This window comes from Hippocampus bargibanti, linkage group LG06, assembly GCF_051943395.1.
Source record: "Hippocampus bargibanti isolate YZ-2025 linkage group LG06, ASM5194339v1, whole genome shotgun sequence".
Classification (NCBI taxonomy): domain Eukaryota; kingdom Metazoa; phylum Chordata; class Actinopteri; order Syngnathiformes; family Syngnathidae; genus Hippocampus; species Hippocampus bargibanti.
In genome coordinates, this window is record NC_142739.1 from 19,096,969 (window position 1) to 19,124,497 (window position 27,529).

Here is a 27,529-nt window from a genome sequence, read left to right on the forward strand (position 1 = left end):
GCCCTGTCACGCACGGCATCCCGGAACCAGCTGGTCACGGACCGTCGTCGTCGACAGGCACCCAGCTACCAGCTCGGGCAGGAGGTGTGGCTGTCCACGAGGGACCTTCGGCGAGCGGGGACTTCAGCCAAACTGGGCCCACGCTTCACGGGTCCCTTCCCCATCGAGGCCATCCTCAGCCCAGTCTCGGTGAGGCTCCGGCTGCCACCCACCATGCGGATCCATCCCGTATTCCACGTTTACCTCCTCAAGCCAGTGGAAACCAGCTCCAGGTCTGCCATTGTTAGTTGCCGTCACTTACCTTCCCTGTTTGTTATTTTGCATGCGTGTCTCAGTAAAGACTTTTGCTCCGGGAAATCTGTCTCGCTGTGTATTTCGGATCCAAACCTTCCCACCTTACTTTGTCACTCGAGTCCTGCCTTCTAGCCTCGAGTGTCGTGACAAGGTCCCACTGTATCTTGTTTTTCTCTCCTACTTTGAGAACTGTGTCAAGGTTTTTATGTGTGGTTGTGAGGCTACTGTCCTCCATTTAGTTCTTATGAATTCTATTGGTGTTCTAATGAAATCCTCATCACTGTCATTATCATCATCATTGTCATCATCATCATCAGTACACAGTAATTGGATGCAAATTACACAGCATATATATAAACTACCGGTGTATAAGGCGCACCCAAAAGGCTTGATTTTCTTCAAAAGATGACCCTGCGCCTTATGTGTGAAATAATATTGAGCCACAACAGGTCTCGCAAACACTGTCAGGAGCCACCAACCCTGTAAAGGAAATAGTGTGTAACCCCAGCCTCGACTGCAGCGCCGTATAATGTGGCTTGCCTTATACAGTGAGACCTCAACTTACGAACACCTTATATTACGAACTTTTCATCTTATGAACGTCAAATTTATGACAATTAAAACTTATAATAAGCACTATTTTCATAATACACAACCACCATGGCTGGTCCATCAAGCACACGACCTTCGGATCTGGCGGAGTGATCTTCAGCGGAAGCACACGATAAAACAGCGCTCCAGCCGGCGCTACTTTCCACACCCCCTCTCATTGAATGCACACGTCGATCGCCTACTTGGAGCTTTTTGCTGATAATTTTACTATGATGGGAGAGAAGAGAAGAAGGAGATAATTGGAGGAGATAATTGAAAAACACGAACGAGGTGTGCGTTTGTGTGATTTAGGGGCTGAGCACGGCTATGCTAAATCAACCATTGCTACCTTTCTGCGGAACAGAAAAGCCATCAAAGGTGCGTCTGTTGCAAAAGGTGTTTACGTCCTCTCAAAGCAACGGTCTCAGGCAATCAAAGAAGTTGAAAAACTTCTGTTAATTTGGATTAACGAAAAGCAGCTATCCGGCGACAGCGTGAGTAAAGCTATTTTATGCGAGAAAGCACGGCTAATTCATAATGATATCGCCATGCCCCAACCTGGAAGTTTGGCGCTTATTGAGGATATTAAAGCCAGTAACAGAACATCTGAGGAGGAGATGGCTGCAGCATCAAGTTAGCTCATAAAGGCAATGTTGGCAAAGTGGAATGACGTGCAGGGTTTTACCGAACAGTTCCATTCAGAAAAGACTGTGGCTATGACAATCATCAACATGATGAACAATAATGTGATGTCAAGGCAAGTCAGAAAGCAACAGATGTCAATTAAGAGGTTTTTAATCAGCAAAAATGATGAGGAGTCTCCAAAGAAAAAAGAAGAGAAGCAACACCAGAGGTTAAGTTACCAACAGTCCTTATGGAAGGTGACTCTCCTTCCATAAGCCATCAACGACCATCAAAAAGGTAAATAAAACTATTTTACAGCACCGTTTATTTCTTTAATTACAGTCCTCATGTAATGTGCATCTCTTTCCAAACAGCAATTCCCTTTGACCTTCGACCTCCAACACCATTCCATCAAGCCATCAATGAACATCATAAAGGTAAATAAAACGACTTTATTTTATAGCACCGTTTATTTCTTTAATTACAGTCCTTATGGAATGTGACTCTTTCCAAACAGCAATTCCCTTTGACCTCGGACCTCCAACGACATTCCATCAAGCCATCAATGACCATCACAAATGTAAATAAAGTGACTATGATACAATGCAGTGTATTTCTTTCATTAAAATACCATAGCACATTCATTATACATAGAATAAGGTACGTTGTGTGTACTTTTAAGGATTATTTAGTTGAAAAGTATATTTTATGGAAACCTGGGAACGGATTATTCCCATTTTAATGGTTTCCTATGGGATTTTTTTTAGATACACACTTTTCGCCTTACACACTCTGTCTGGGAACCAATTAAGTTCGTAAGTTGAGGTCTCAATGTATTTGGAAAACTTGTATCAATTTATATAATATTTTTAAAACTTTTTTTCATTCGTTGAAGATGCACTTTATAGTCCGGTGCAGCTTATATTGTACATGGAAAAAGGTTGAAAATACAGCATTCATTGGGGGTGCGCCTTATACTCCGGTGCGTCTTATACACCGGAAAATACGGTATGTGATTTTAATTAACATTTCAGGATTTGAAAAATATAGCCTTCAAATAGTCATAAAGAGTGGATTTGGTATCCTTTTTTTGTCCTCTTGCATTTCTGCGTGCGTGTGTGCGTCCGTAAATTATGATACGGGTATTTACGTGCGTTGATGCGCAAAACAATGATTGGGATCATGAAGTGGCTCTTCGAGGCCCCACCCCTTGCTACAGTTTACTTGTTAATCACGGCGCTGTGAAAAGGCTGAAGGCGACGTCCTGCTTCACACAACCTATTGACAAGGTGCCCCTGTCCTTTGACGTTCACCCGAGGAGCCGACATGAGAGAAGACACCCGACCCAACTGGGACAGTCCCGTGCAGTTCCTATTGGCCTGTATTTCTTATGCTGTTGGACTGGGGAACGTTTGGCGATTCCCGTACCTGTGCCAGATGCACGGGGGAGGTGAGTTTTTATTTATTCATTTTTTGGGTCTTTTCGTCATTGGGGCTTGTTTCGTGTTTGTTGATGAAGTGGTGGAACGTTTTCTCACCCTTAAACTCATCACGCTTGAATGTCTTCATAGTTATTGAAACATTTCCATAACGTATTTGTTGCTTAAGACCCACTTCCTAATTGATCATTTTAAAAACGGTGTCGTGAAATGGCGGCACGCAAATATTAATTTGCAAATAAACATAACTCCAAAAAATGTAAAACGTAGTTTATATACATGGAATTTTATTTCACACCGAATGCTGCAAATCGGCCGATAAAGTGGTCACAACCAGTAAAATGAAAAATCAAATAAACAATAGGCATCCTGCAACTTCTCTTGCCAAGTAAGACGCTTCAGGCTTTTTCGTGGTCAGCCGACCTAAATTAAATTCGTGTGGATAGGGACATTTTTGTCCTTCAAGACACAACCTGGCTTAGTTTATTTAAAACTTTGGGGAGACAAACACAGTTAAAAAGAAACTCACAATTTTAAACCCGTGAACATCATCTAACTGTTTCTAATGTTACCTTATAGTCTTTTTTTATTATATATTTTCAATTTTTAAAAATGATCGGTATGATATTCATTCTAATTATATACCGGTACAATGCACAGGGTTGTCTTGTTATTAATACATTAATTTTATTAGTAGTTCATTTAGCAAAAACGATTTGACCAACCTGTTGTGTGGTGACTGTCGGTGTGTGGTGTCCGTTTTGAATAAGGCAAACTAACTTGAAGGACAACCGACACCTCCGGACAAGTTACGTCCATAATTTGTAAAATCACTTCAAATGCATATAGCTATATTTTACGTTTTAAAATTCGCGCTGAATATTCATGAAGTCTTGTTTTCGAGTTGATGCCGATGCCGGAAGTGACATCGCTGAGTGAATGTCCCTGACCGAGAAAGCGATACCCAGTGCATTTTGGGTACTTTGTTTCATCTGAAAAGACCATGTTGATTGCGACATTAGAAGGATAACATAAATAACATGATGGTGAATCGTTGTGTGGCAGCCAATTGCGGTAACATGCATAAAGAAGGTGTAAGTTTACACAAATTTCCAGCGGACAAACCAGCCATTTCCGACGGACCAGAGCAGTAGAGCACCAGCTGGAGGCGAATGAGGAGGTAACCCGAGTTAGTGATTCGTCGTTTGGATAACCGCTGTCATCCTCTCAACAATGGGAAAGAGAACAATCGCCATATTAGTGGAGCAAACCGATCGGACAGACATCCAGATGCTGTTAGCTTGTAGCAGTATAGCACCAGCCGGAAGCGAACGAGGAGCTAACCTGGAATTTACGAATCCCCGCTTGGATAACTGCTGTCATATTCTCAGCCTGACAATGGGTAGAAAGTTGCTTCCAGTGGTGAAAGAGAGCAATCGCCATATTAGTGGAGCGAACTGATCGGACAAACATCCAGTTGCTGTTAGCTCGTAGCCGTAGCGCACCAGCCGAAGGAGAACGAGGAGCTAACCGGAGTTAGCGATGGATAACCGTTGTCATCCTCTCATGTTGTTTCTGCTCCTCTCAAGACTGATCATCCAGCTCATAAATTATTTTGTTGAACCTATAAAATGGAGCTCTTCCAAGCCAAATATGATGACATTCTTCAGAACGGGGACCGAGCTCTTTGGTGTAGCCGAAAGGACACTTTGATGGCAGTCAAACCTGGTACATATCATTTCGACAGTCAGTCTTATCTTCGAATCGAACATGAATGCTTTTCTTGACCGCGTGATTATATTCTCGATTTGATGTGAATTGCTATTAACTACAATTTTCTTATTATGAACTCCATTGTATAGAAGGCCATTCGTACGTAAGTTTGTAACTTTTCATCTTGAAAGTTTAAACAACAACAAAGTATGCAGAACCATTAAACAATCTGCATTGATGTTGACATCTTGTATCTTATTATTTGTTATTCATGTCCTTATATGCCACATATCTCAGAAGTTGATGTCATATTGCTAAGCGAAGCATATATGAAGCAGCGCTTCATATATGCTTCATATATGCTTCAGATGTCGTGCCCTTCACCAGTTTCGTCACTTGCATACACGGCTCGAATTGATACGGAAGGACTTCTTTAATCGATCATAAACACTTATGCTTTACTCGTCAAAACTATTTGAATCATATTCATAACTGGATGAGTAACAAGAAGGGATCTTTTCTGAATCAGAACTCTCTGAAGCCATTGTTTTTGATTCTGGAGGAAGGAAGTTCGTGAAGGAGTTTCCTGACGATACGTGAAGAACATGGGAGTGGGACTTACGAATCTCTCCAGTTTTGAGCTCATTAGTGGCAGTTTTGGGCAACTTTAAGTCATTTCTATTGGTGTTTTGTTTTGCGTTTGACTAAAAATATCAGACTGCTTATTTTGGGTAATTTAGATCCTATAAAACGTTTTTCAGATGTCAGTTAGAAAACAAAAAAATGGTGTTGGTTGTCCTTTAAAGGACAACCGACATCACTTTTTTGTGTCGGTTGTCCTTTCAAGGACGACCGACATCACTTTTTTGTTTCCTAACTGACATCAGAAATGCATTTTATAGCATCTAATTGTTGCCCGTTTCCACAGGCTGATTAATTCCTTACTCTGAGCTTTGTCGCCTTCTTCTGCCTCTTTTTGGTGCAACACGAAGTTTTCAGACCAAACAAGTACAGCAAAATGCATTGACGTGATGGAAGGACTGCTACAATGTGTCCTTTTTTCGGTCAGGGGCGTTCCTTCAGTGACATAACGTGAGGACTCGTCACCAACTCAAAAACAAGACTTCCGGAATATTCAGCGCAAGTCTTAAAACGTAAAATATCGCTATATGTGGTGGAATCTTTGTAAAATACGCTCAGTAGAAGTCATTTGAAGTGACTTTACAAATTATGGACACAACTTGTCCGGAGATGTCGGTTGTCCTTTAAATATATTGATCATTTGCTTAACTGCTGTTGGGTTACAGTAGCAGAAAAAAGGGCGAGCATGAGACCCCCCCAGAAAAAAAATAATGAATGAAAAGTTTACTCACCTGTTGACATCAGTATTCCAAGTAACAAACATGGAAGCCTGATGACCATTAATTTGGATCTGATTGAATTGAATACAATTATACAGACAATGATGCATTTCCAGTAATATCAGGTTCGTGGGTTGTAAAATTTCGAAACAAATCCTTACCAGAGTTCGAGTTGATAGAAAGTTGAGGAAAGCTGTAAACCTGAATAACATGTCATAAACTCTCAGGCTGAACCATAGAGTGACATTGCAAATGAATGTGCAGTGTGCAGCCTTGCACATGTTACACACAATACTGAGGAGTTAAGCCATAAGACTGACTTATATAACTATTTAAGTGACATACAAACACAACAACTGCAGCATGAAATCAAATACAACAATTGGATTGGATTGGATTGGATGTACCTTTAAATTTACATTTCACAGCAGCAAAGTTATGAAAGGAAGAGGAAAGGAAAGTGGAAAAACAAAATACAGGAGCTGCTGGAAAGGCAGCCACTCTCACGACGCCATCTTGAAGTCAAAAAAACAAAAAAAATCATCCCACCTGTGAAAACAATTCATTATATTCGCAAATCACAAAAAGTCAGGTGAAATTTATGGAAAATACATTAAATATTATATTGCACTTTCACAACAGCATCAGCTGTAACAAAAGCACTTGAATGAAGAATGAACTTGAAATGACAAAACAATATAACACGACATAAAACGTAAGGCACAGTCATGCAATCTTAACCAGTCCGCCTACATACGCTTTGTCATTTGAAGCAGTTATTGATGAAAGAGGAGAGAATAAAAGTATCTTTTGACCTGTAAATCAGAGATGTAAAAATAGCAGATCATCAAAGTATCCATCTATCCTTTTTTCTGGTACGCTTTTCCTCACAAGGGTCGCGCGGGTCAGCTGTCTTTGGGTAATAGTTCAGGGTGTCCTCCAGGACACCCCTGATTGCCAGCCAATCGCAGGGTAGACAAAGATGAACACCCCCCCCTCAACACACACACATACAAACACGCGCACACACAGCACGTGCACACACACTACCCACGCACACATTCACAAGTTTTGCGCAATTTAAGAGCAAGATCTATTTACCAACAACTTTTGGTTGAATTGCGATGTCATGATGCTAAAAGAAATGTTAAATAATTTTGTGTGTTCTGGATTTTGGATGGGAGAAAGGTGCACATTTCTCCCCATCCAAAACAGTAGAGTTGGGCGACCACTAATTAACTCTGAGAAGGTGATTGCAACCACCTGGGAATGGCCAATTGCCGCTGGGACCCGATTAGCCAGAAGCTCAGGTGAAGTACCTTTAAAGCCAGACTGAGCAGTCACTTCGAGGAGGAAGGACAGCCTGGAGAGCAGTGTTACCTGTGGTCTGCCGAAAACTGATATCAACTTCAAATAAAGAAAACTCACAATATATACAGGATATATATATATAGTAAAGTCTCGTTATATCGATATTCAAGGGAGTCCGAAAAAATATCGATATAACCGGGACTATCGATATATCCGATATCGATATAACGAGACTTTACTATATGTATATATACACATATATATATATATATATATATATATATCCTCTCATCTCATTTTCCGTACCGCTTATTCCTCATTAGGGTCGCGGGTTGCTGGAGCCTATCTCAGCTGTCTTCGGGCACGAGGCGGGGGACACCCTGAATTGGTTGCCAGCCAATCGCAGGGCACACAAAGACGTACAACAGTCACTCTCACACTCACGCCTAGGGACAATTTGGAGTGGTCAATCTGCCTGCCATGCATGTTTTTGGAGTGTGGGAGGAAACTGAAATGCTGCTTAAAGGGTCTTTGTGTGCCCTGCGATTGGCTGGCAACCAATTCAGGGTGTCCCCCGCCTCATGCCCGAAGACAGCTGAGATAGGCTCCAGCAACCCCCGCGACCCTAATGAGGAATAAGCGGTACGGAAAATGAGATGAGACATATATATATAGGAAGGCCAGGAAGCTTGAGGGTTCTGCGCAGTATCCGTGCTGTTCCCAGCACTGCGCTTTTCTGGACCGAGATGTCCGATGTTGTTCCCGGGCTCTGTTGCAACCACTCGTCGAGTTTGTGGGTCACTGCCCCGAGTGCTGCGACCACCACAGGCACGACTGTCACTTTTACCTTCCAGGCTCTCTCCAGCTCCTCTCTGAGCCCTTGGTATTTCTCGATTTTCTCATGTTCCTTCTTTCTGATGTTTCCATCACTCGGGGCCGCTACATCCACGACAACGGCTTTCCTTTGCCCTTTATCTATGACCACGATATGGTTGGTTGGCCATTACCATCTTCAACAGTAGCCAAAATGGAACTGTATAGTGCCACTTAGCATTTTTTTTTTTTTTTTTTTTTTTTTTTTGACGACGATACTAGTGCAGCGTGTTCTACCGGAAACAAATTCCTTGTGTGTTCTACATACTTGGCAATAAAGATGATTCTGATTCTGATTCTGATCTTGTCAGTCTGTATCTGGAAGTCCCACAGGATCTTTGCTCGGTCATTCTCTATTACCTTTGGAGGTGTTTCCCATTTTGACCTTGGGGTTTCCAGTGTATACTCCGCACAGATGTTTCGGTAGACTATGCCAGCCACCTGGTTATGGCGCTCCATGTAGGCTTTCCCTGCCAGCATCTTACACCCTGCAGTTATGTGTTGGATTGTCTCAGGTGCCTCTTTGCACAACCTGCACCTTGGGTCTTTCCTGGTGTGGTATATCCCTGCCTCTATGGCTCTGGTGTTCAGGGCCTGCTCTTGAGCAGCCAGGATTGGATTGGATTGGATTTGCCTTTATTAGTCTCACAGTGGAGAAATTTACATTTCACAGCAGCAAAGTGATGAAGGGAATGAAAGTAGTAAAACAAAATACATGAGCTGCTGGAAAGGCAGCCACTCTCGCGGCGCCGTCTTGAAGTCAAAAGAACAAAAAAAAACTAAATAACAAATAATATGACAGCATAGAGACAATATGACAAAACAAAGACGCAGAGAGTCATTCATTCTTCAGGACTTGCTGTACCCTCTTTGTGATGACATGAAGCAGTTCTAGATGAAAGAGGAGAGGATCAAAGCGTCTTTCCACCAGTGGATCAGGGACATCATGGTGGAATGTGCACGTCGACTACAAGCTAAATGTTGAAAGCAAACACGCAGCTGTAGCATCCATTGACAAAAAGAGATTGTCTTATATCTCCTGTTCCACATAAATCTGCTTCAATTCCAAGCCGCAACAGTTCCACATACGCATCGGCGCTCTGCGCTGATGCTCCTTTCTTCTTATCGCGGGTTCCTCAAGCCATGCATCCATCCAGCCGCAGACTGTCAAACAGCACTGACCTTTCCGCTAAACAAAGCGGGGCTGTGAAGATGCTGCCCATTACAGGCGCAAAAAAAGCACAACAGCCCCTTTGGTGTCCAGCGATGGCAGTCGAATGGCTCCGACATTCCTCACATTCAAAAACAGCACTGGCATATTCATGCTGCCAAAAAGGCGCAACCGCTCAGCACAGTCTCCTCCTGATAAACGTTGTGGTCAAAAATGCTGAAAAACAATCTGTATCCGTTCCACACGATGCACAACAACACAAAGTGACAAAAGAAAACACAAAACAAGACAAAAACAACCAAAAAAAGCAAGGCTCGTGAGAGCACTTGCTGAGGCTGCCTACTCGGGCGCCATCTTGGTCTTGGATGAGTGCCTCTGTGCTGTCCTTTAGGCCAGCCCTCTCTAGCCACTGATAGGACTTCTTGAGATCAGCCACTTCTGTTATGGTTCGGTGGTACATCCCGTGTAGGGGCTTTTCCTCCCTCTTCCAGCACCTCATCCTCTGCTCCCCATTGTCTGAGACATTCTCTGAGTACATCATCTGTTGGAGCCTTCTCTTTGAGTTATTCGTGGAGCTTGGATGTTTCATCCTGGACAGTGGCTCTCACACTCACTTGTCCCCAGCCTGCTTCCTTACGGCTTGTGTACAGTCTCAGGGTGCTGGATCTGGGATGGAACCCTCCATGCATGGTGAGGAGTTTTGGGGTCTTAACATCTGTGGTCTGAATCTCTTCCTTTGGCCACCTTATTATTCCTGCAGGGTATCTGATCACTGGCAGGGCATAGCTGTTTATCGCCCGGGTCTTGTTCTTGCCATTGAGCTGGCATCTGAGGACTTGCCTCACCCGCTGGAGGTATTTGGTCGTGGCCGCTTTCCTTGTTGCTAGTTCGAGGTTGCCATTGGCGTGTGGTATACCAAGGTACTTGTAGCTGTTTTCAATGTCTGCTATTGTTCCTTCAGGGAGTGAGACCCCTTCTGTGTGGACTACCTTGCCCCTCTTAGTCACCGTCCGACTACATTTCTCCAGCCTGAATGACATCCCGATATCACTGCTGTAGATCCTGGTTGTGTGGATCAGGGAGTCTATGTCCCTTTCGCTCTTAGCATACAGCTTTATGTCATCCATGTAGAGGAGGTGACTGATCGTAGCTCCATTTCTGAGGCGGTATCCAGGCTGTGCACAGGTTGGTATGTCGAGACCTGCAGTCTTGTTTGACTGTTCTGTCAACCAGCAGCTGATGTTTGGCACCTCTAGTATCTCTACCAATGCCTTTCTGTGCTTTGCACATGTATTGATCCATGTGTCCACTTATCTTGGCCATAATGATGCCTGACATGAGCTTCCATGTTGTGGAGAGACAGGTTATTGGCCAATAGTTGGAAGGAACTGCACCCTTTGAGTCATCCTTCATGATCAGAATTGTTCGCCCTTCGGTTAGCCATCCTGGGTGAGTCCCATCCATCAGCAACTGGTTCATTTGTGCTACTAGGCGCTCGTGGAGAGCTGTGAGTTTCTTTAGCCAGTGGGTGCGGACCAGGCGTCCAGTTTTTCATACCTGAGACTCTTTCTTGTGTATTTGCCGCTGTGATATACAGTAAAGTCTCGTTATATCGATATTCTCAGGAGTCTGAAAAAATATCGATATAACCGGACAATCGATATATCCGATCCTGCGCGCATGTAATTTTCTCCTTGCGTTCATAGAAATAGTATCGTAATAAGCGGTACTATCTTCTTCTTTCTTTTCCTTTCGGCTTTTCCCTTGACGGGGTCGCCACAGCAAATCAGTGTCCCCCATCTTTAGAGGTTTGATCCGCATGTTTGTTTTGGCCAAACTTTTACATCGGATGCCCTTCCTGACACAACCCTCTGTATTTATCCGGGCTTGGGACCGGCACAAGAAGACTTATGTCCCTTTGTGGCTACAGAACAAGCAACTCGCTCAGTAAAAGGCTCCCAAACACAAAATGGTCATCGGCACAGCAACATTCAAAAAAGCAAAAACTATACTCACCATTTGATGACAATGCTCTGATCTTACTGTGAAATGTGCATCTCTTGCCGTGCATGTTTTTCGAATGTGGGAGGCAACCCTAGTGGGCCGGGGAGGGGGGGGATGGAGTGGGATTCTAACTCACGGCCTCACAATGTGAAGTGGCTAACCACTCGATGACCGAGCCGTCCACATTCAAAGTTGACGAGGTTAAAAGATGACTGCCGGAAGTCTCCACCCGACCTGACACCCACTAAGTATTATTGTTGCGTACCAAAAGAAGAGTATGAACAACATTTGTTCCGTTCGAAGACCTTCCATACTTTGGAGCGACGAAGCTTAAGAGGATGAAGCCATCTTACCCCCAAAGTGCCCAGAGTGTCCCCGTTGATGACGAGCAGGTGAGCCCCCTCATTGGAGCATTTGGTTCTGGCGTCGGCCCAATATTTGAGCTGGTCGATGTTGTTTCCCAGCAAGTAGCAGCTTCCGGAAAATCCCAGCCATCCGTCAGGGCAGATGGTGTTCTATCAATATAACCTATATCGATATAACGAGACTTTACTATATATATATATATATATATATATATATATATATATATATATATATATATATATATATATATATATATATATATATTAAAAAAATCCTCGTCTCACCCACCATGGGTGGTGTCTGTCCTCATTTCAGCTCGGGTCCTCTACCAGAGGCCAGGAAGCTTGAGGGTTCTGCGCAGTATCCGTGCTGTTCCCAGCACTGCGCTTTTCTGGACCGAGATATCCGATGTTGTTCCCGGGATCTGTTGCAACCACTCGTCGAGTTTGGGGGTCACTGCCCCAAGTGCTCCGACCACCACAGGCACGACTGTCACCTTTACCTTCCAGGCTCTCTCCAGCTCCTCTCTGAGCCCTTGGTATTTCTCGATTTTCTCATGTTCCTTCTTTCTGATGTTCCCATCACTCGGGACCGCTACATCCACGACAACGGCTTTCCTTTCCCCTTTATCTATGACCACGATATCTGGTTGGTTGGCCATTACCATCTTGTCAGTCTGTATCTGGAAGTCCCACAGGATTTTTGCTCGGTCATTCTCCACCACCTTGGGAGGTGTTTCCCATTTTGACCTTGGGGTTTCCAGTCCATACTCCGCACAGATGTTTCGGTAGACTATGCCAGCCACCTGGTTATGGCGCTCCATGTAGGCTTTCCCTGCCAGCATCTTACACCCCGCAGTTACGTGTTGGATTGTCTCAGGTGCCTCTTTGCACAACCTACACCTTGGGTCTTGTCTGGTGTGGTATATCCCTGCCTCTATGGCTCTGGTGTTCAGGGCCTGCTCTTGGGCAGCCAGGATGAGTGCCTCTGTGCTGTCCTTTAGGCCAGCCCTCTCTAGCCACTGATAGGACTTCTTGAGATCAGCCACTTCTGCTATGGTTCGGTGGTACATCCCGTGTAGGGGCTTTTCCTCCCATGATTGTCCCTCTTCCAGCACCTCATCCTCTGTTCCCCATTGACTGAGACATTCTCTGAGTACATCATCCGTTGGAGCCTTCTCTTTGATGTATTCATGGAGCTTGGATGTTTCATCCTGGACAGTGGCTCTCACACTCACTAGTCCCCGGCCTCCTTCCTTACGGCTTGTGTACAGTCTCAGGGTGCTGGACTTGGGATGGAACCCTCCGTGCATGGTGAGGAGTTTTCGGGTCTTAACGTCCGTGGTCTGAATCTCTTCCTTTGGCCACCTTATTATTCCTGCAGGGTATCTGATCACTGGCAGGGCATAGCTGTTTATTGCCCGGGTCTTGTTCTTGCCATTGAGCTGGCTTCTGAGGACTTGCCTCACCCGCTGGAGGTATTTGGTCGTAGCCGCTTTCCTTGTTGCTAATTCGAGGTTGCCATTGGCCTGTGGTATACCGAGGTACTTGTAGCTGTTTTCAATGTCTGCTATTGTTCCTTCAGTGAGTGAGACCCCTTCAGTGTGGACTACCTTGCCCCTCTTAGTCACCATCCGACTACATTTCTCCAGCCCGAATGACATTCTGATATCACTGCTGTAGATCCTGGTTGTGTGGATCAGGGAATCTATGTCCCTTTCGCTCTTAGCATACAGCTTGATGTCATCCATGTAGAGGAGGTGACTGATCGTAGCTCCATTTCTGAGGCGGTATCCATAGCCTGTCTTGGCGATTATCTGGCTGAGGGGGTTCAGTCCTATGCAGAACAGCAGTGGGGAGAGTGCATCACCTTGGTATATGCCACATTTGATGGACACTTGCGTTAGGGGCTTGCCATTGGCTTCAAGTGTGGTTTTCCACATCCTCATCGAGTTTGCAACGAAGGCTCTCAGGGTCCTGTTGACCTTATACAACTCCAAGCATTCATTGATCCATGTGTGTGGCATCGAGTCATATGCTTTCTTGTAATCAATCCAGGCTGTGCACAGGTTGGTATGTCGGGACCTGCAGTCTTGAGCGACTGTTCTGTCAACCAGCAGCTGATGTTTGGCACCTCTAGTATCTCTACTAATGCCTTTCTGTGCTTTGCTCATGTATTGATCCATGTGTCCACTTATCTTAGCCGCAATGATGCCTGACATGAGCTTCCATGTTGTGGAGAGACAGGTTATTGGCCAATAGTTGGAAGGAACTGCACCCTTTGAGTCATCCTTCATGATCAGAATTGTTCGCCCTTCGGTTAGCCATCCTGGGTGAGTCCCATCCATCAGCAACTGGTTCATTTGTGCTACTAGGCGCTCGTGGAGAGCTGTGAGTTTCTTTAGCCAGTGGGTGCGGACCAGGCGTCCAGTTTTTCATACCTGAGACTCTTTCTTGTGTATCTGCCGCTGTGATATACAGTAAAGTCTCGTTATATCGATATTCTCAGGAGTCTGAAAAAATATCGATATAACCGGACAATCGATATATCCGATCCTGCGCGCATGTAATTTTCTCCTTGCGTTCATAGAAATAGTATCGTAATAAGCGGTACTATCTTCTTGAGTCCCATCCATCAGCAGCTGGTTCATTTGTGCTGCTAGGCGCTCGTGGAGAGCTGTGAGTTTCTTTAGCCAGTAGGTGTGGACCATATCCGGGCCTGGTGCCGTCCAGTTTTTCATACCTGAGACTCTTCCTTGTATATCTGCCGCTGTGATGGTAACTGGGTTCTGTTCAGGGAGGTTGCTGTGCTCCTCTTTCAGAGTCACCAGCCATTGTGCACTGCTGTTATGTGCGACCTCCTTCTCCCATATGCCTTTCCAGTATCTTTCAGTTTCCAGCCTTGGAGGGTATGCTCTGCTGTTAGAACCCTGCCACTGAGCGTACACTTTCGCAGGTTGTGTTGCGAACAGCCTGTTTATTCTTCTGGCCTCATTCTCTTTCATGTACCTCTTTAGGCGACTGGCCAAGGCCTGGAGCCTTTGTTTGGCAGTTTCGAGTGCTTCAGGTATGGTTATCTGCATGTACCTCTTGGGTATTGGCCTTTTATTCACACCTCTCTGGGTCTCCGTCAATTGACTCACATCTTTCCGAGCCGCCTTGATCTTGGCCTCCAACCGTCTTTTCCATGGTGGGTAATGAATCTCGTGGCTCTCATGGTTGCTCTTGTAGCCAAGCATGTCTAGGATCACTGATGCTGAGGTGTATATCAGCTCATTGGTTTCCGTGATCGTTCCGGTCGGGATCGTTCTCAGTGCTGCATTCACAGTTTCCATGAGACTTTCAGGTGGTACTTCACATAGCCGTTGTAATCGGAGCCTTCGTTGCCCAGTTTTCATTCTTGCCATGATCTTATCTCTCAGGTCATTTGCTGCCTCGCTCAGCATTTCATTTATTGGGGCTGGCTTCCCAATCTCATTATTCATTGGGGCTTGCCTCCCAATCTCTGGTTGAACCTCTTCCTGTGATGTGGCAGCCTGGGGCCCTTCACCTCGGAATTTGTGTTGTACCTCATCAATCTCAACTTGTGATAGCAATTGCCGTTTGTGGATATTGGAACACTGAGCTACTAGTTGTTTCGTGGTCAACCGTGACTGTGGGTTTCGAAGTAACCATTCAGCCCCCATTCTCCGCATGTAACCCCTCTGACTAGGGTTGCTTGAGTAGTAGCATTCCAACAGAGCCATGTTATCGCATCTCGTCCATCTCCGCTTTGTTCCAGTAGCCCATTTTTCATCAGGGTGCTCTGGTTCCCCAGCACCTGACGCAGACCTTGTTTGGCCGGGCGACGTCTGAGCCGGCATGTCATTCCATTTATTGTCTCTCATCATTGAGGTAGGCATTAGCGTGAAGGGTCTTGCCCAAGGACCCACACTGGATGATGTCATTGTGCTCATTTTCTCTGCCACAAGTGGGATTCGAACCCTCGTCTCCCATATGCCAAACCGATGCCTTATCAACTGAGCTATCCAGCCGCTTATATATATATATATATATATATATATATATATATATATATATATATATATATATATATATATATATATATATATATATTTAGTGAGACCTTGGCTGGCGAACTTAATTGGTTCCCAGACAGAGTGTGTAAGGCGAAAAGTGTGTATCCCCAAAAAAAAATTCCCATAGGAAACCATTAAAATGAGAATAATCCGTTCCCAGGTCTCCATAAAATATAATTTTCAACTAAATAAGCCTTAAAACTACACACAGCATACCTTATTCTATATAGAATAAATGTGCTATTGTATTGTAATGAAAGAAATACACTGCACTGGATAATAAAGTCACTTTATTTACATTTGTGATGGTCGTTGATGGCTCTTAATTGACACTTGTTGTTTTCTGACTTGTAAGGTCTTACAAAACTGAGGCATCACATTATCATTCATCATGTTGATGATTCTCATAACCACGGTCTTTTCTGGATGGAACTGTTCAATAAAAGCCTGCACATCATTTCACTTAGCAAATCAATCAGCCTTAGAGGCTCCGGAGACTCGTGGATGGTGGGGTCGTCTTTACACCCGTGAAGGTCTATAGGACCTACCCACTGCCAATATATATATATATATATATATATACAGTAAAGTCTCGTTATATCGATATTCAAGGGAGTCCGAAAAAATATCGATATAACCGGGACTATCGATATATCCGACCCTGTTTGCATGTAATTTTCTCCGTGCGTATATATATATATATATATATATATATATATATATATATATATATATATATATATATATATATATATATTACAGTATTAAAGGGGAAGGCACCTCAAAAATGTTTTTACAATTTATTCCAGAAGCTGCGCTGATTAAGATTGCAGTGTCGAAGATATTCACCCGTTTTTATCCATCAGACTGTTCATGGCCTGGGCCCTGATCAACTGTCATTTTCAATCAACTGTCATCTCCTAAGATGTATAAAAATTGCCAAATTGTACTGCTTTCTTCATACTCATAAACTCAATATTAACCAGAGTACCATCTACACTGGTCGCTGCATATAGAACAGATGATTGTGCCAAATATTTTTTTCTTGACTTCCCCTTCAAAAAGGAGAAAGTATCTGTAGGAGCTACTAAAATGATACTAAATATACTTATGGTGCATTGAATCAGGTAGAGTATTTATTTTTGCATTGCTCCACCAGGGGGATTCTTGATTCCATACCTGCTGATGCTGTTTCTTGAGGGTGTGCCCTTATTCTACATGGAGCTCGCCATTGGTCAAAAGATGCGCTTGGGAAGCATTGGTGCCTGGTCGGCCATTAACCCGTATTTGGGAGGAGTGGGTACGTACTTGAAAATGTATGATTGCTATTTATTGTAGAATTACTTTTGTCCTATAAAAAATACTGCCTTAATTTGGATGTCGGGAAAATGTGGATAGGTGCGTGTGCATGAGAGGTCAGCCATTTGACATTGGAACAAAACACACTTGACTGATGAAGACTGTCCGGAACATTGGCCATCCTTCACTCATGTGCTTACACACACACCTGTGTGCAAAATGTCCACAGGCCTGCTCTGTATGATGCATCGCTAACTTCATTTTTGAGGACACTGTTCACATTTAGCCTTGTTCCATTTAAGTGCTTGTATGTGCTTCTGGACTGTATCCGACTCTTCTGTTGCACTATGAGTCTGTTGGCCCTGTTAGGCAAAAGCAGACTCATACACTGGATGTGGAAATTCCAGTTTTCTGAGGGGAAAAAACAGAAAAACACCTCAGATATCTGTTAAAACAATACAAACATTCAAAAGACATAAAATTTTCATCTTAAATCTGTCATTTCAGGTCTGGCTAGTATTGTCGCCTCTGTGTACATTTGCCTCTACTACAACATCATCAATGCATGGAGTTTCTGGTATCTCTTTAATTCTTTCCAGGTGAGCTAATGAGTAACTTCTGAGAATCGCACTATAAGCGGTCTGAATTTATATGGCCATCACGCTAACCTTTCTCTGGTTTATCTTCACAGTCAGTCCTGCCTTGGTCAATCTGCCCTGTCAATTCCAACCTAACAGGACCCGTGAAAGAGTGCCAAAAGGCCTCTTCAACTCAGTACTTCTTTTTTCGAGAAACATTGGACATTTCTTCTTCGATTGAAGAGGGTGGAGGCATCCATAACGGTCAGGCTTTATGTTTCCTGCTGTCATGGGTGATCACCTACCTCTTCATTATCCATGGAATTAAGTCATCTGGGAAGGTAGGAGAAGTTTCTTCTGGAATTGCATAAAGCCTCAGAACAAGACAAACCGAGCACAGGTTTACTTCTTCAATGGACTGACAGGATGACAATGTTGCTTTGCAGGTTGTTTACTTCACAGCCACATTTCCATATGTGGTACTTATTATTTACCTCATCAGGGGTTTGACTCTTCCTGGTGCCATCCATGGTATCACATACATGATCACACCGAAGGTAAGGATGTCTTAATTTGGCGTTATGATGTGATATGTAGACGGAACAAAAACTTGTCAGTACATTGGTACTGTTGGCATATGTTTATATTTTGGCCAAGCATATACACTACATCTGAATGTGTTCTGTCCATATTGACTCGTATGTTTCCATGATTTTAGATGGAAGAACTGGCTAATCCGACTGCATGGATAAATGCTGCCACTCAGATTTTCTTCTCTCTGGGTTTGGGATTTGGGTCGCTCATTGCGTTTTCCAGCTACAATCAGTACAACAACAATTTTGAGCACCAAGCCTACGCTGTCTCCTTCATTAACAGTGGAACCTCCATCTTTGCTTCCATCATCACATTTTCCATCTATGGCTTTAAAGCCACAGTTAACTATGAGAACTGCTTGGAGAGGTGAGTGTTCAGTGTTTCTTCCTAATCATTATTTTTGCTCGAAGATCCAAATACAGTGAGTGCATGTTAGCCCTCTGTTATACGTACATCAAGTAAATTAGATATTCAATTACAGATGGCATTAGTCTTAGGGAACTGTGTTACAGCTTGGTATTCCTCAAATGTTTGTGTTTTGAAAGTGAACAGTCCAGTCTTCCCTTCCAGGACACGCATATTGCTGCTAAATTCCTTTAACCTGGCAGAGGATGCAATCAACAACAACAATGTGCTTGACTGGATTAAAACCCTCAATGCAACTTACCCAGAGCAGTTTGCCGAACTTGGCAATAAACTAGAAGCCTGTGACCTAAACAAGGAACTTGACACGGTTTGTTTTTCATCATTCACTTGCAATAAATCTGTAAAGTACTTAATCTACGGTGCATATGAGCTCCTCTGTTACAGCATGTGATTATTTAATTTTTTTTTTTGCTTGGTTGAAAAAACTAACCCACAACATTTCTCCAAACATCCATTTTAATCCGCAATCTCCCAAGAGGGCAAATCAAGGTAGATTGAAACTCTTGTATCATCGAAGAATATATTTTTTTCCCCTCTCATCTGTTTCAGGCAGTAGAAGGGGTTGGTCTGGCTTTTATTGTGTACAGTGACGCCATTCAAAACATGCCCCTACCTCAGTTATGGTCAGTGCTGTATTTCATCATGCTTCTGCTTATTGGCTTGGGCAGCATGCTGGGCAACATGACTGCAATCACTACCCCACTACGAGACTTTAAGATACTGTCCAAAGTGAGCAATGAAGTTTTAAATGGTAAGACATGAGTGGATATTGTTTGGTACTCATCTTTTTTATCCTTTATGACTTTCAATTATTCTGCTCAGTATATGCTGGATTATTCACCCAAGAGCTCTGACAGAATGTCAACATAAAGAGCTGAACATGACCAAAATATTAAAAAATTCAATGACATTTGACATGAGCTGCATGGCTAGTTAAAAAGGTGAAGGTGTCTATAGTGAGAAGGAAGGTTATACGCTTGAAAATTTTCTCGAAATTCAATTATGTAAATGAACCATTGCTGAGGCCAAAAATTGTTTCTTCCACATTGTGCTCTATGGTTGATTTATGAAGACAGCACATTTCTGATCCTCGAGTAACTAAAAACCGTGCACCTACTACACTGTTTCTGTTTTTTTGGGGGATGGCGGGGGTTCTGAATGTGGGGATGAGGTTCTGTGAAGTGCTGGATCTATTCAGTGAAATAAATAGAGGGCTGTTAGCCACCCCAAAAATCCTCAACTATTTGCCTTAATTCCTACAGAAAGCTAATGAAACAAACTTGACCACAGGTGTTAATGTCAAGGCTTGTGGACCATATCTGTCCCGCCAGCGGATTTTATGCGATCCGCAAAAGCAAATCATCTGTGTCAACTTCCATGATCATTGCTTAAATCTGTACAGGGTGTCCCATGCCTACTGCCTGAAGACGGCAGGGATAGGCTCCAGAACTCCCTGCGACCCTTGTGAGGAAAAAGAGGATTGGTAAATAGATCATGTGAGAAACCCTTTATTTGTCACACAATGGTGAAAGTTGCAGTGTACAGCAGCAAAATTGAGGTTAGTGGAGGGTGGCGTTAGAAAAGTAAAACAAAGTATGACATGCACAAAATAGTGTTTCAGAAAAATAACTGTTCGCAGTACAGAATGCAGTATAAAATATAACATCTAGATATAAGCATGCATGCAACTGCATATATGCTGCATAATGTGATTGTGCTATTTACAATGTATGGATGGCGTGAGTTCAGGCTTTCACGTGTTTACTCAGCAGCCTGACAGCAGTCGTTCGAAATAAGTGGCAGTATCGCTACTTCTCACAGCGCGGGTCTAACAGTCTCTGGCTGAAGGAGTTACCCAATGCTGTCAGGGTGGGCTGGACAGGGTGGGAGGGACTGTCCACCATAGCTTTAGTTTAGCTAGCATTGTCTTGTACCTCACCTCCTCCAGGGTGCCAAGGTAGCAGCCCAAGACAAACTTGGCCCTTCTGACCAGTCGCACCATTCTCTCTCTGTCCCGTGCTGTAATGCTGCCTGACCACCTCACAATGCAATAATGGATGGCCGAGCCACCACAGAGTCATAAAAGGTCTTAAGGAGTAACCCCCGAACGCCAAAAGACCTCACTTTCCTGAGTAGGAAGAGACAGCTCTGTCTCTTCCTGATCAGGGCATCCGTGTTGGTACACCAGTCAAGTTTATTGTTGAGAAGAACACCCAAGTACTTGTAGGAGGTCACTCTCTTTATGTCAATACCCTGGATGTTCGTTGGTGCAGGTGAGCAGTGTTTCCTGCCGAAATCCACAACCAACTCGTTTTTCCCGGGGTTGCTCTTGAGGTGATTCTGCTGGCACCAGTCCACAAAGTCCTTTGTCCATCCCCTGCACTCCCGATCATCTCCCTCTGTAATGAGGCCGACAATCACAGAGTCATCAGAGAACTTCTGAAGATGACATGTTGGAGTGTTGTAGCTGAAGTCAGAAGTGTAGAGGGTTAACAGGAATGGACTGTCCCCTGTGATGCCCCAGTGCTACAAAGAAGCTTCTCCAACTCAGTTCTTTGCCCTCACATACTGCGGCCGGTTTATGAGGTAATCTGGAATTCATGATGTGAGGTAATGGTCCACTCCGGCGTGCCACAGCTGATCCCCCAGTAGGTTGGGCTGGATAGTGTTGAAGGCACTGTAGGAATCAAAGAACATAATCCTCACAGTGCACCCAGCATTGTCCAGCTCTAACAGCGCCAAGTGGAGGAGGTAGATGAAGGCATCCTCCACACAGCTGGTAGAAAAACTGTAGCAAGTCCAGTTATGAGCTCACCAGAAATCGCAGGTAGGCAAGGAAGAGCCTCTCCAGTGTCTTGATCAGGTGAGACATCAGCGCACTGGGACCTGAAGGAGCTCAACAGCTCCTTCAGGTGGCTCCCAGCCACCATGTACAAAGTTTTCCACAGCTGTGGAACTCTGCCCAGCTTCAGGCTCAGGTTGAACATGTTCTGGACGATGTCACACAGTTGGTTGGACCAGGTCCCAAGGATCCAGTAACTAATGTTGTCCTGACCTGTTACTTTCCTTACCTTCATCCTCGTCAGTTTGTTCCTCACCTGCGCTTTTGTGACAGACAGGCAGGAACTAGGAAATTGGGGATAGAGGTGTACTGTTGGTTGGGAGGGCAGTTGTTTGTTGTTGGAAGCTAGGCGTGGTAGCCCGGGGTTCACAGTGAGAATGAGTGCAGCTGCAGTTGATGCTGGTGGTTGGGTGGAGGGACAGATGTGTGGTTAGTTCATCTGCCCAGTTGTTGTCCTTGTCAGTCAATGTCGTTGGGCTTTTGTGGTCTGAGCTGGTTGTCAGGCACTTCCAGAAACCAGTGACCTGTAGCTGGTCTTCCATTTTCATCATGTTGGCGTTTTTCCTCTCTTTGATCTTACACCGTCACAGCTACGATGCGAGAATTCCTGTGAGAGGCAGTGCGGACTAACGCCGATGGCGAGCACCTCAACGTCCCTACTACAGGTTTTCTGTTTGATGGTGATATGCCTAGGATTGGGCGGCCCGGTACTTGAGTGGTTAGCACGGCGGCTTCACAGTACAGAGGTCGCCAGTTTGCATCCCGCTCCGGCCTCCCTGTGTGGAGTTTGCATGTTCTCCCCGGGCCCGCATGGGTCTCCTCACAGATTCCAAAAACATGCAAGGCAGGCAGATTGAACACTGCAAATTGTCTGGAGGTGTGAGTGTGACTGTTGTTTGTCTTTGTGCACCTTGCGATTGGCTGGCAACCAATTCAGGGTGTCCCCACCGAGTGCCCGAAGACCGCACAGATATTCTCCAGCACCCCCCACGACTCTAATGAGGGATAAGTGGTACGGATAATGGATGGATGCCCAAGATTACACCACTTTTTCACAAAAACAGCATGTTCCTTTCCTGTTCCCACTCCCTGCCTTCCTGTCCGCCTTCCAACTGAGCATGTTGAAGTGATCGCTGTATGAATGAATGAATGAATGAATGTTTATATTCACTTCAGCAATAATAATTAATGGAATGATACAATGTGATGACTGAATATGTATTCATTTTCATGGTCTGAACAACAAGTTTGGCAACCCTGAACTAGGCAATACAAACAACATATCACTGATATCTTGACTGCCTTTCAAAAAGGAGAACAAAATTCAAGCGGCCCTTTCAAACCTACATATTCTATCATGCGGTACTAAAAAAATGATATGCCCCAAATTTTATTGGCTCACTGCTCTCTGTGTCCTCTGTTTTCTCTGCAGGGACATTGTGTGTAATTTTTATGCTGCTTGGCCTGGTCTTTACCACCCCATCTGGAAATTATTGGTTTACCATGTTCAATGAATACGGAGCATCTTTCGCCCTACTATTTGTCGTCCTCGTTGAGGTTATAACTGTCAGCTATCTTTATGGAATAAAAAGGTTGGTATCCTGTCGTTGTTATCCATGCATTATGCAACAATGTAATGATAACTACAGTGATACCTCGGTTTACGAACGCCTTGGCTTACGAACGTTTCGGTTTACGAACGTGAAATTTATGAACATTTTTCCTTGGCATACAAACTATTTTGGATTGGATATGCCTTTATTAGTCTCACAGTGGAGAAATTTACATTTCACAGCAGCAAAGTGATGAAAGGAATGAAAGTAGAAAAACAAAAGACATGAGCTGCTGGAATGGCAGCCACTCTCGCGGCGCCGTCTTGAAGTCAAAAGAACAAAAAAACTAAATAACAAATAATATGACAGCATAGAGACAATATGACAAAACAAAGAGACAGAGAGACATTCATTCTTCAGGACTTGCTGTACCCTCTTTGTGATGACATGAAGCAGTTCTAGTTTTCGGGATACATACGGAGCTGCCACAATGAGTGATGTGTCGTTCGCGAACGAGCCCGTTCTTCTAACAACAAAATGGCAGCCGACTGTTTTTGTCCTCTATTCCATGCCCCCAGTGTTCGGTTAAAGCCACTTGATTGGTCAAGAACGCAGCAGTGAGGGGAGGTGGTTTAAACATTAAAGAGACAGGCAGATGACAGTGAGAGAGTTTCAACTTGGATAGTTCAAAGGCAGAGTGTAGACTGCAAGGTTAAAATATCCCATCAATCAGGCACCACAAACAAAGATATCAACCAAGCTAAACAGAACACAATTGATCAGGAACTAGATAAAATGATCACAGAGAAAGCACCTACAAGGGATCATTCCTCAAGATGGTGAAAGAAGGTTACGTTCCTCATCAAGTGTTTAATGCTGAGGAAACCGGCCACTCCATTCCATCAAGCCATAAACGACCATCACAAAAATAAATAAAACGACTTTATTATATAGTACAGTTTATTTCTTTAATTATAATACCATAGCACATTTATTATATATAAAATAAGGTATATTTTGTGTAGTTTTAAGGCTTAGAAAATAAGAAAGTAGAAAATTATGTTTTTATGTTTTTTTTTCTCATTTTAATGGTTTTCTATCGGAAATTAATTTTTGAGATACACACTTTTTGCCTTACACACTCTGTCTGAGAACCAATTAAGTTCGTAAGCCAAGGTATCACTGTATTGTCATGCTTGTCCTGCCCACTCTCGAGGACTTGCAAGAATCGAAACAAGGGCGCAGAAAATCCTACTGGACCCTCCGCGCCCTGCCCACCACCTTTTCCAGCTACTCCCCTCAGACAGGCGCTACCAATCCATGTGCACCAGATCCAGCAGACATTTAAACAGCTTCTTCCCCTAAGCCATTAACTCTCTAAACAGTCACCCAAATATAACTGTATAGTGCCTCAATTTTTCTGACGAGTGCAGCGTGTTCTACCGGAGACAAAGTCCTTGTGTGTTCTACATACTTGGCAATAAAGATAATTCTGATTCTGATTCTGATTCTGTCATAATGCTTGATTCATTGTAGGTTCGAAAAAGACATTGAGGACATGCTTGGCCACCGTCCGAGCTGGTACTTGAAGATCATGTGGATGATAGTCAGTCCTCTTCTCCTCATATTCCTCTTCATCTTCTATATTGTCAATTACATCAGAGGAGGGACACCGACCTACCAAGCGTGGAACATGGAGCTGGTAACCTTCTTTTTCAAATTCATCTATTTTATTTTACTGCATGACAACAAATCTTTAGTTTATGAAAATGTATACTGCATTGCTCTAAGTTATGCATACCTTTTTCTTGGATGTAAACATCACTTCAAGTCCCTCCTAGCACACGAAATGTTTTTCCCACTGTTGCTCAAAATCACATGAAAATTTAAAGAGCTTGAAACATTTAGTAACTGGAGGGAAGGAGTGAAACCAGAAGTTATCACTTTCTGGCATGAATCGAATCACCCACAGCTACTAGTGACAGACTCTGTAGGCAAGCCGAATGACTGCTTGTGCCGAGGCGTAAAAAGGAAGTGACAGTACTGTAGCCTTTCTTCAGCTCGATAGAAGTGAACCACATCCCTCGGGTGACCATGCATAAAGCGTTGACAGTTATGTGGGTGTGGGAGGGAATACCTTCGGATGATGACTGAGAGCCACCCACAAAAAGTTGGGTCTTTCTTGTCAAACAGATCCATATGCAAATGCATCACAGACGTGGAATGTACATGCTTACTGTTGGATGATTTCCTGGAATTGGTCTGTGAAGGCTGACCACAAACTGTATCTGTTGTTTCAGGGAAAGACAGTTGTGACGGACTATCCGATATTTGGTCAAGTCTTCATTGCCACCCTCCTGGTGTCTGCGGTCAGCTGTGTTCCCCTCACAGCTCTCTATGTGTACTGCACAAACAGGAAATGCTCTACTTCGATTGAAGAAAGCACCATATCTGCGTAGCGCGCCTACAATCAGATGATAAAGCGTGCCTTTCGAGGGTCTCCCATTTATCACCCTTAATTATATTCCATTTGATTGATAAGGCACAATTTCACGCTGGATTTCTCAAGGCACTTTCCACAGGTCATGGCAGATCTAAAGCCAAACTCCTCACCCCTGAGTTAGCAAGGAAAAAAATACGCTGTAGTCGCAGTGTTGTTTGCAACTCTGTAGGCAAGAATTGCAAGGGGAGAAATGTAAAAGCAATGATGATGGGGTGATGCAAACAGAGGAAAGGAAGAATCAGGATTTCTAGTAAGCCCTCAACAAGCAGCTGGAGCTTTTTTGCCAACAGGATTCCTTCCTGTTAGGGTGGCGTTTTGCTTGTGTCTCTGCAGCCAATGTCAGTGTCTGAAACTCATGACAAAAAGTTAGCGGACACCAGGGCAGACAACTCTGAAAAGTTGCCTGCCCAGCTATAAAGTTGCCTGCCCCATTTTTCACAACTTGAAACACAATAAGACGACTAATCGCAAAAAAAAAAAAACAATTGTTGCAAAGTATTAAGGATTTTTTTATTAAGGATGTACCGACCACAAATGCTCCCTTGCCTAATTTATCATATGATGATTTTGCTCCAGTTGTCGTTTGTCCATACACTGTCCGGCATGTTGCACAATGCACTGTTTGTGTTGCGTCGTCTGCTACAAGCCACGTGAACTCCTCTTTCCGCAATGCTTTTAATGTACGTTTATGTTTTGTAGCGTCATAAATTTTGTTAGCTTCTTTTGCATCTTTCTTCTGGGGCTGAGGTTTTGGCTTGGTTCCTAACCATTTAACCATGTGTCTTGTGTTCTCTGTGCGTCTACTTTGGAAAATGATATGCAAATGCACCTGGAAGCAAGAAGTTATTAGATGCAGGCTTCTGATTGGCTGCCGAGTATGCAAATTGCCAAACGAACCGAAATTCCGAAATTACCAAACCGAACGAAGATTTAGAAATCGGAATATAGCCAACGTTTGATTTGAAAAAAATCTTTTTTTTTTTTTTGTTTTGTTTTGTTTTGTTTGTTTTTTTTTCTTGAAAAATTTGTCAGCCACCCGCGCGGAGATGTTCTGTAAGTTGTACGCCCGACGTAAAAGTTGCACGCCCCAGGCATCTGGGCAGACGTTATTTCAGACACTGCCAATGTGAACTGGAACGCACAATCGGCAATATTTGGCGGCACTTGGGCAAATGACTACAGTTTTTAAATCCTGTGACTGTAAAGTGTCCTTGAGCGTTAGGAAATGCGTATTATTATTATATGTGCGTATTATATTATGACTGAAAGCTAAATTGTCTGTGAAGTTGGTGTAAACTATTATTTGTTGATGTTGCTGTATAAGTGGTTTCTACAATGTTATTCAAGTTATGTATTTTTCTTTATTGTATGTTTTCACAGGCCCAACACCCGCTGTAGTGTCCTTCTCATGAATATCTTATTTGAAATACCTTTGCATTGTACAAAGTATGATTTGGTACTGACGTTATTGCCTCATATCCTGTGGAATAGGAAATATAAAATATGTAGATACGTAGATCTGTTGGAATATTCTTATCACATGAATCATAACATTCCATATTCTCACCCAAATCGATATGAGTAGTCACATCATATCAATTTGTATGTTCCATTAAATACAAAGTTATGGAATACATTGAGTAAGAATGGATGCATTTTGTACAACAACACTATCCAAATAAAATAACAAATGTGTATTGAATGTTGACTGTTTTAATGAAAGAATTTTGAATAACTTGTACCAAATCCAGCAGACATTTTAACAGCTACTTCCCCCAAGCCATTAACTCTCTCAAATAGAACTGTATAGTGCCTCCATTTTTGTCCATTTTTTTGATACAAGTGCAGCGTGTTCTGGAGACAAATTCCTTGTGTGTTCTACATATTTGGCAATAAAGATGATTATGAA

General features: G+C 43.4%; 1 protein-coding gene across 1 annotated transcript; it reads left to right on the top strand.

Moving 5' to 3' along the window:
* The first annotated feature begins 2,760 nt into the window (after positions 1-2,760).
* Positions 2,761-27,315, top strand: slc6a20 (solute carrier family 6 member 20). Its single transcript, XM_088998636.1, has 11 exons — positions 2,761-2,959; positions 16,985-17,125; positions 17,632-17,723; positions 17,816-18,043; positions 18,149-18,259; positions 18,421-18,662; positions 18,867-19,029; positions 19,272-19,473; positions 22,997-23,156; positions 24,654-24,819; positions 25,418-27,315. The coding sequence occupies exons 1-11, from the start codon at positions 2,836-2,838 to the stop codon at positions 25,574-25,576; spliced, it is 1,788 nt and encodes a 595-aa protein (XP_088854762.1). The 5' UTR covers positions 2,761-2,835; the 3' UTR covers positions 25,577-27,315.
* Positions 27,316-27,529: the final 214 nt, after the last annotated feature.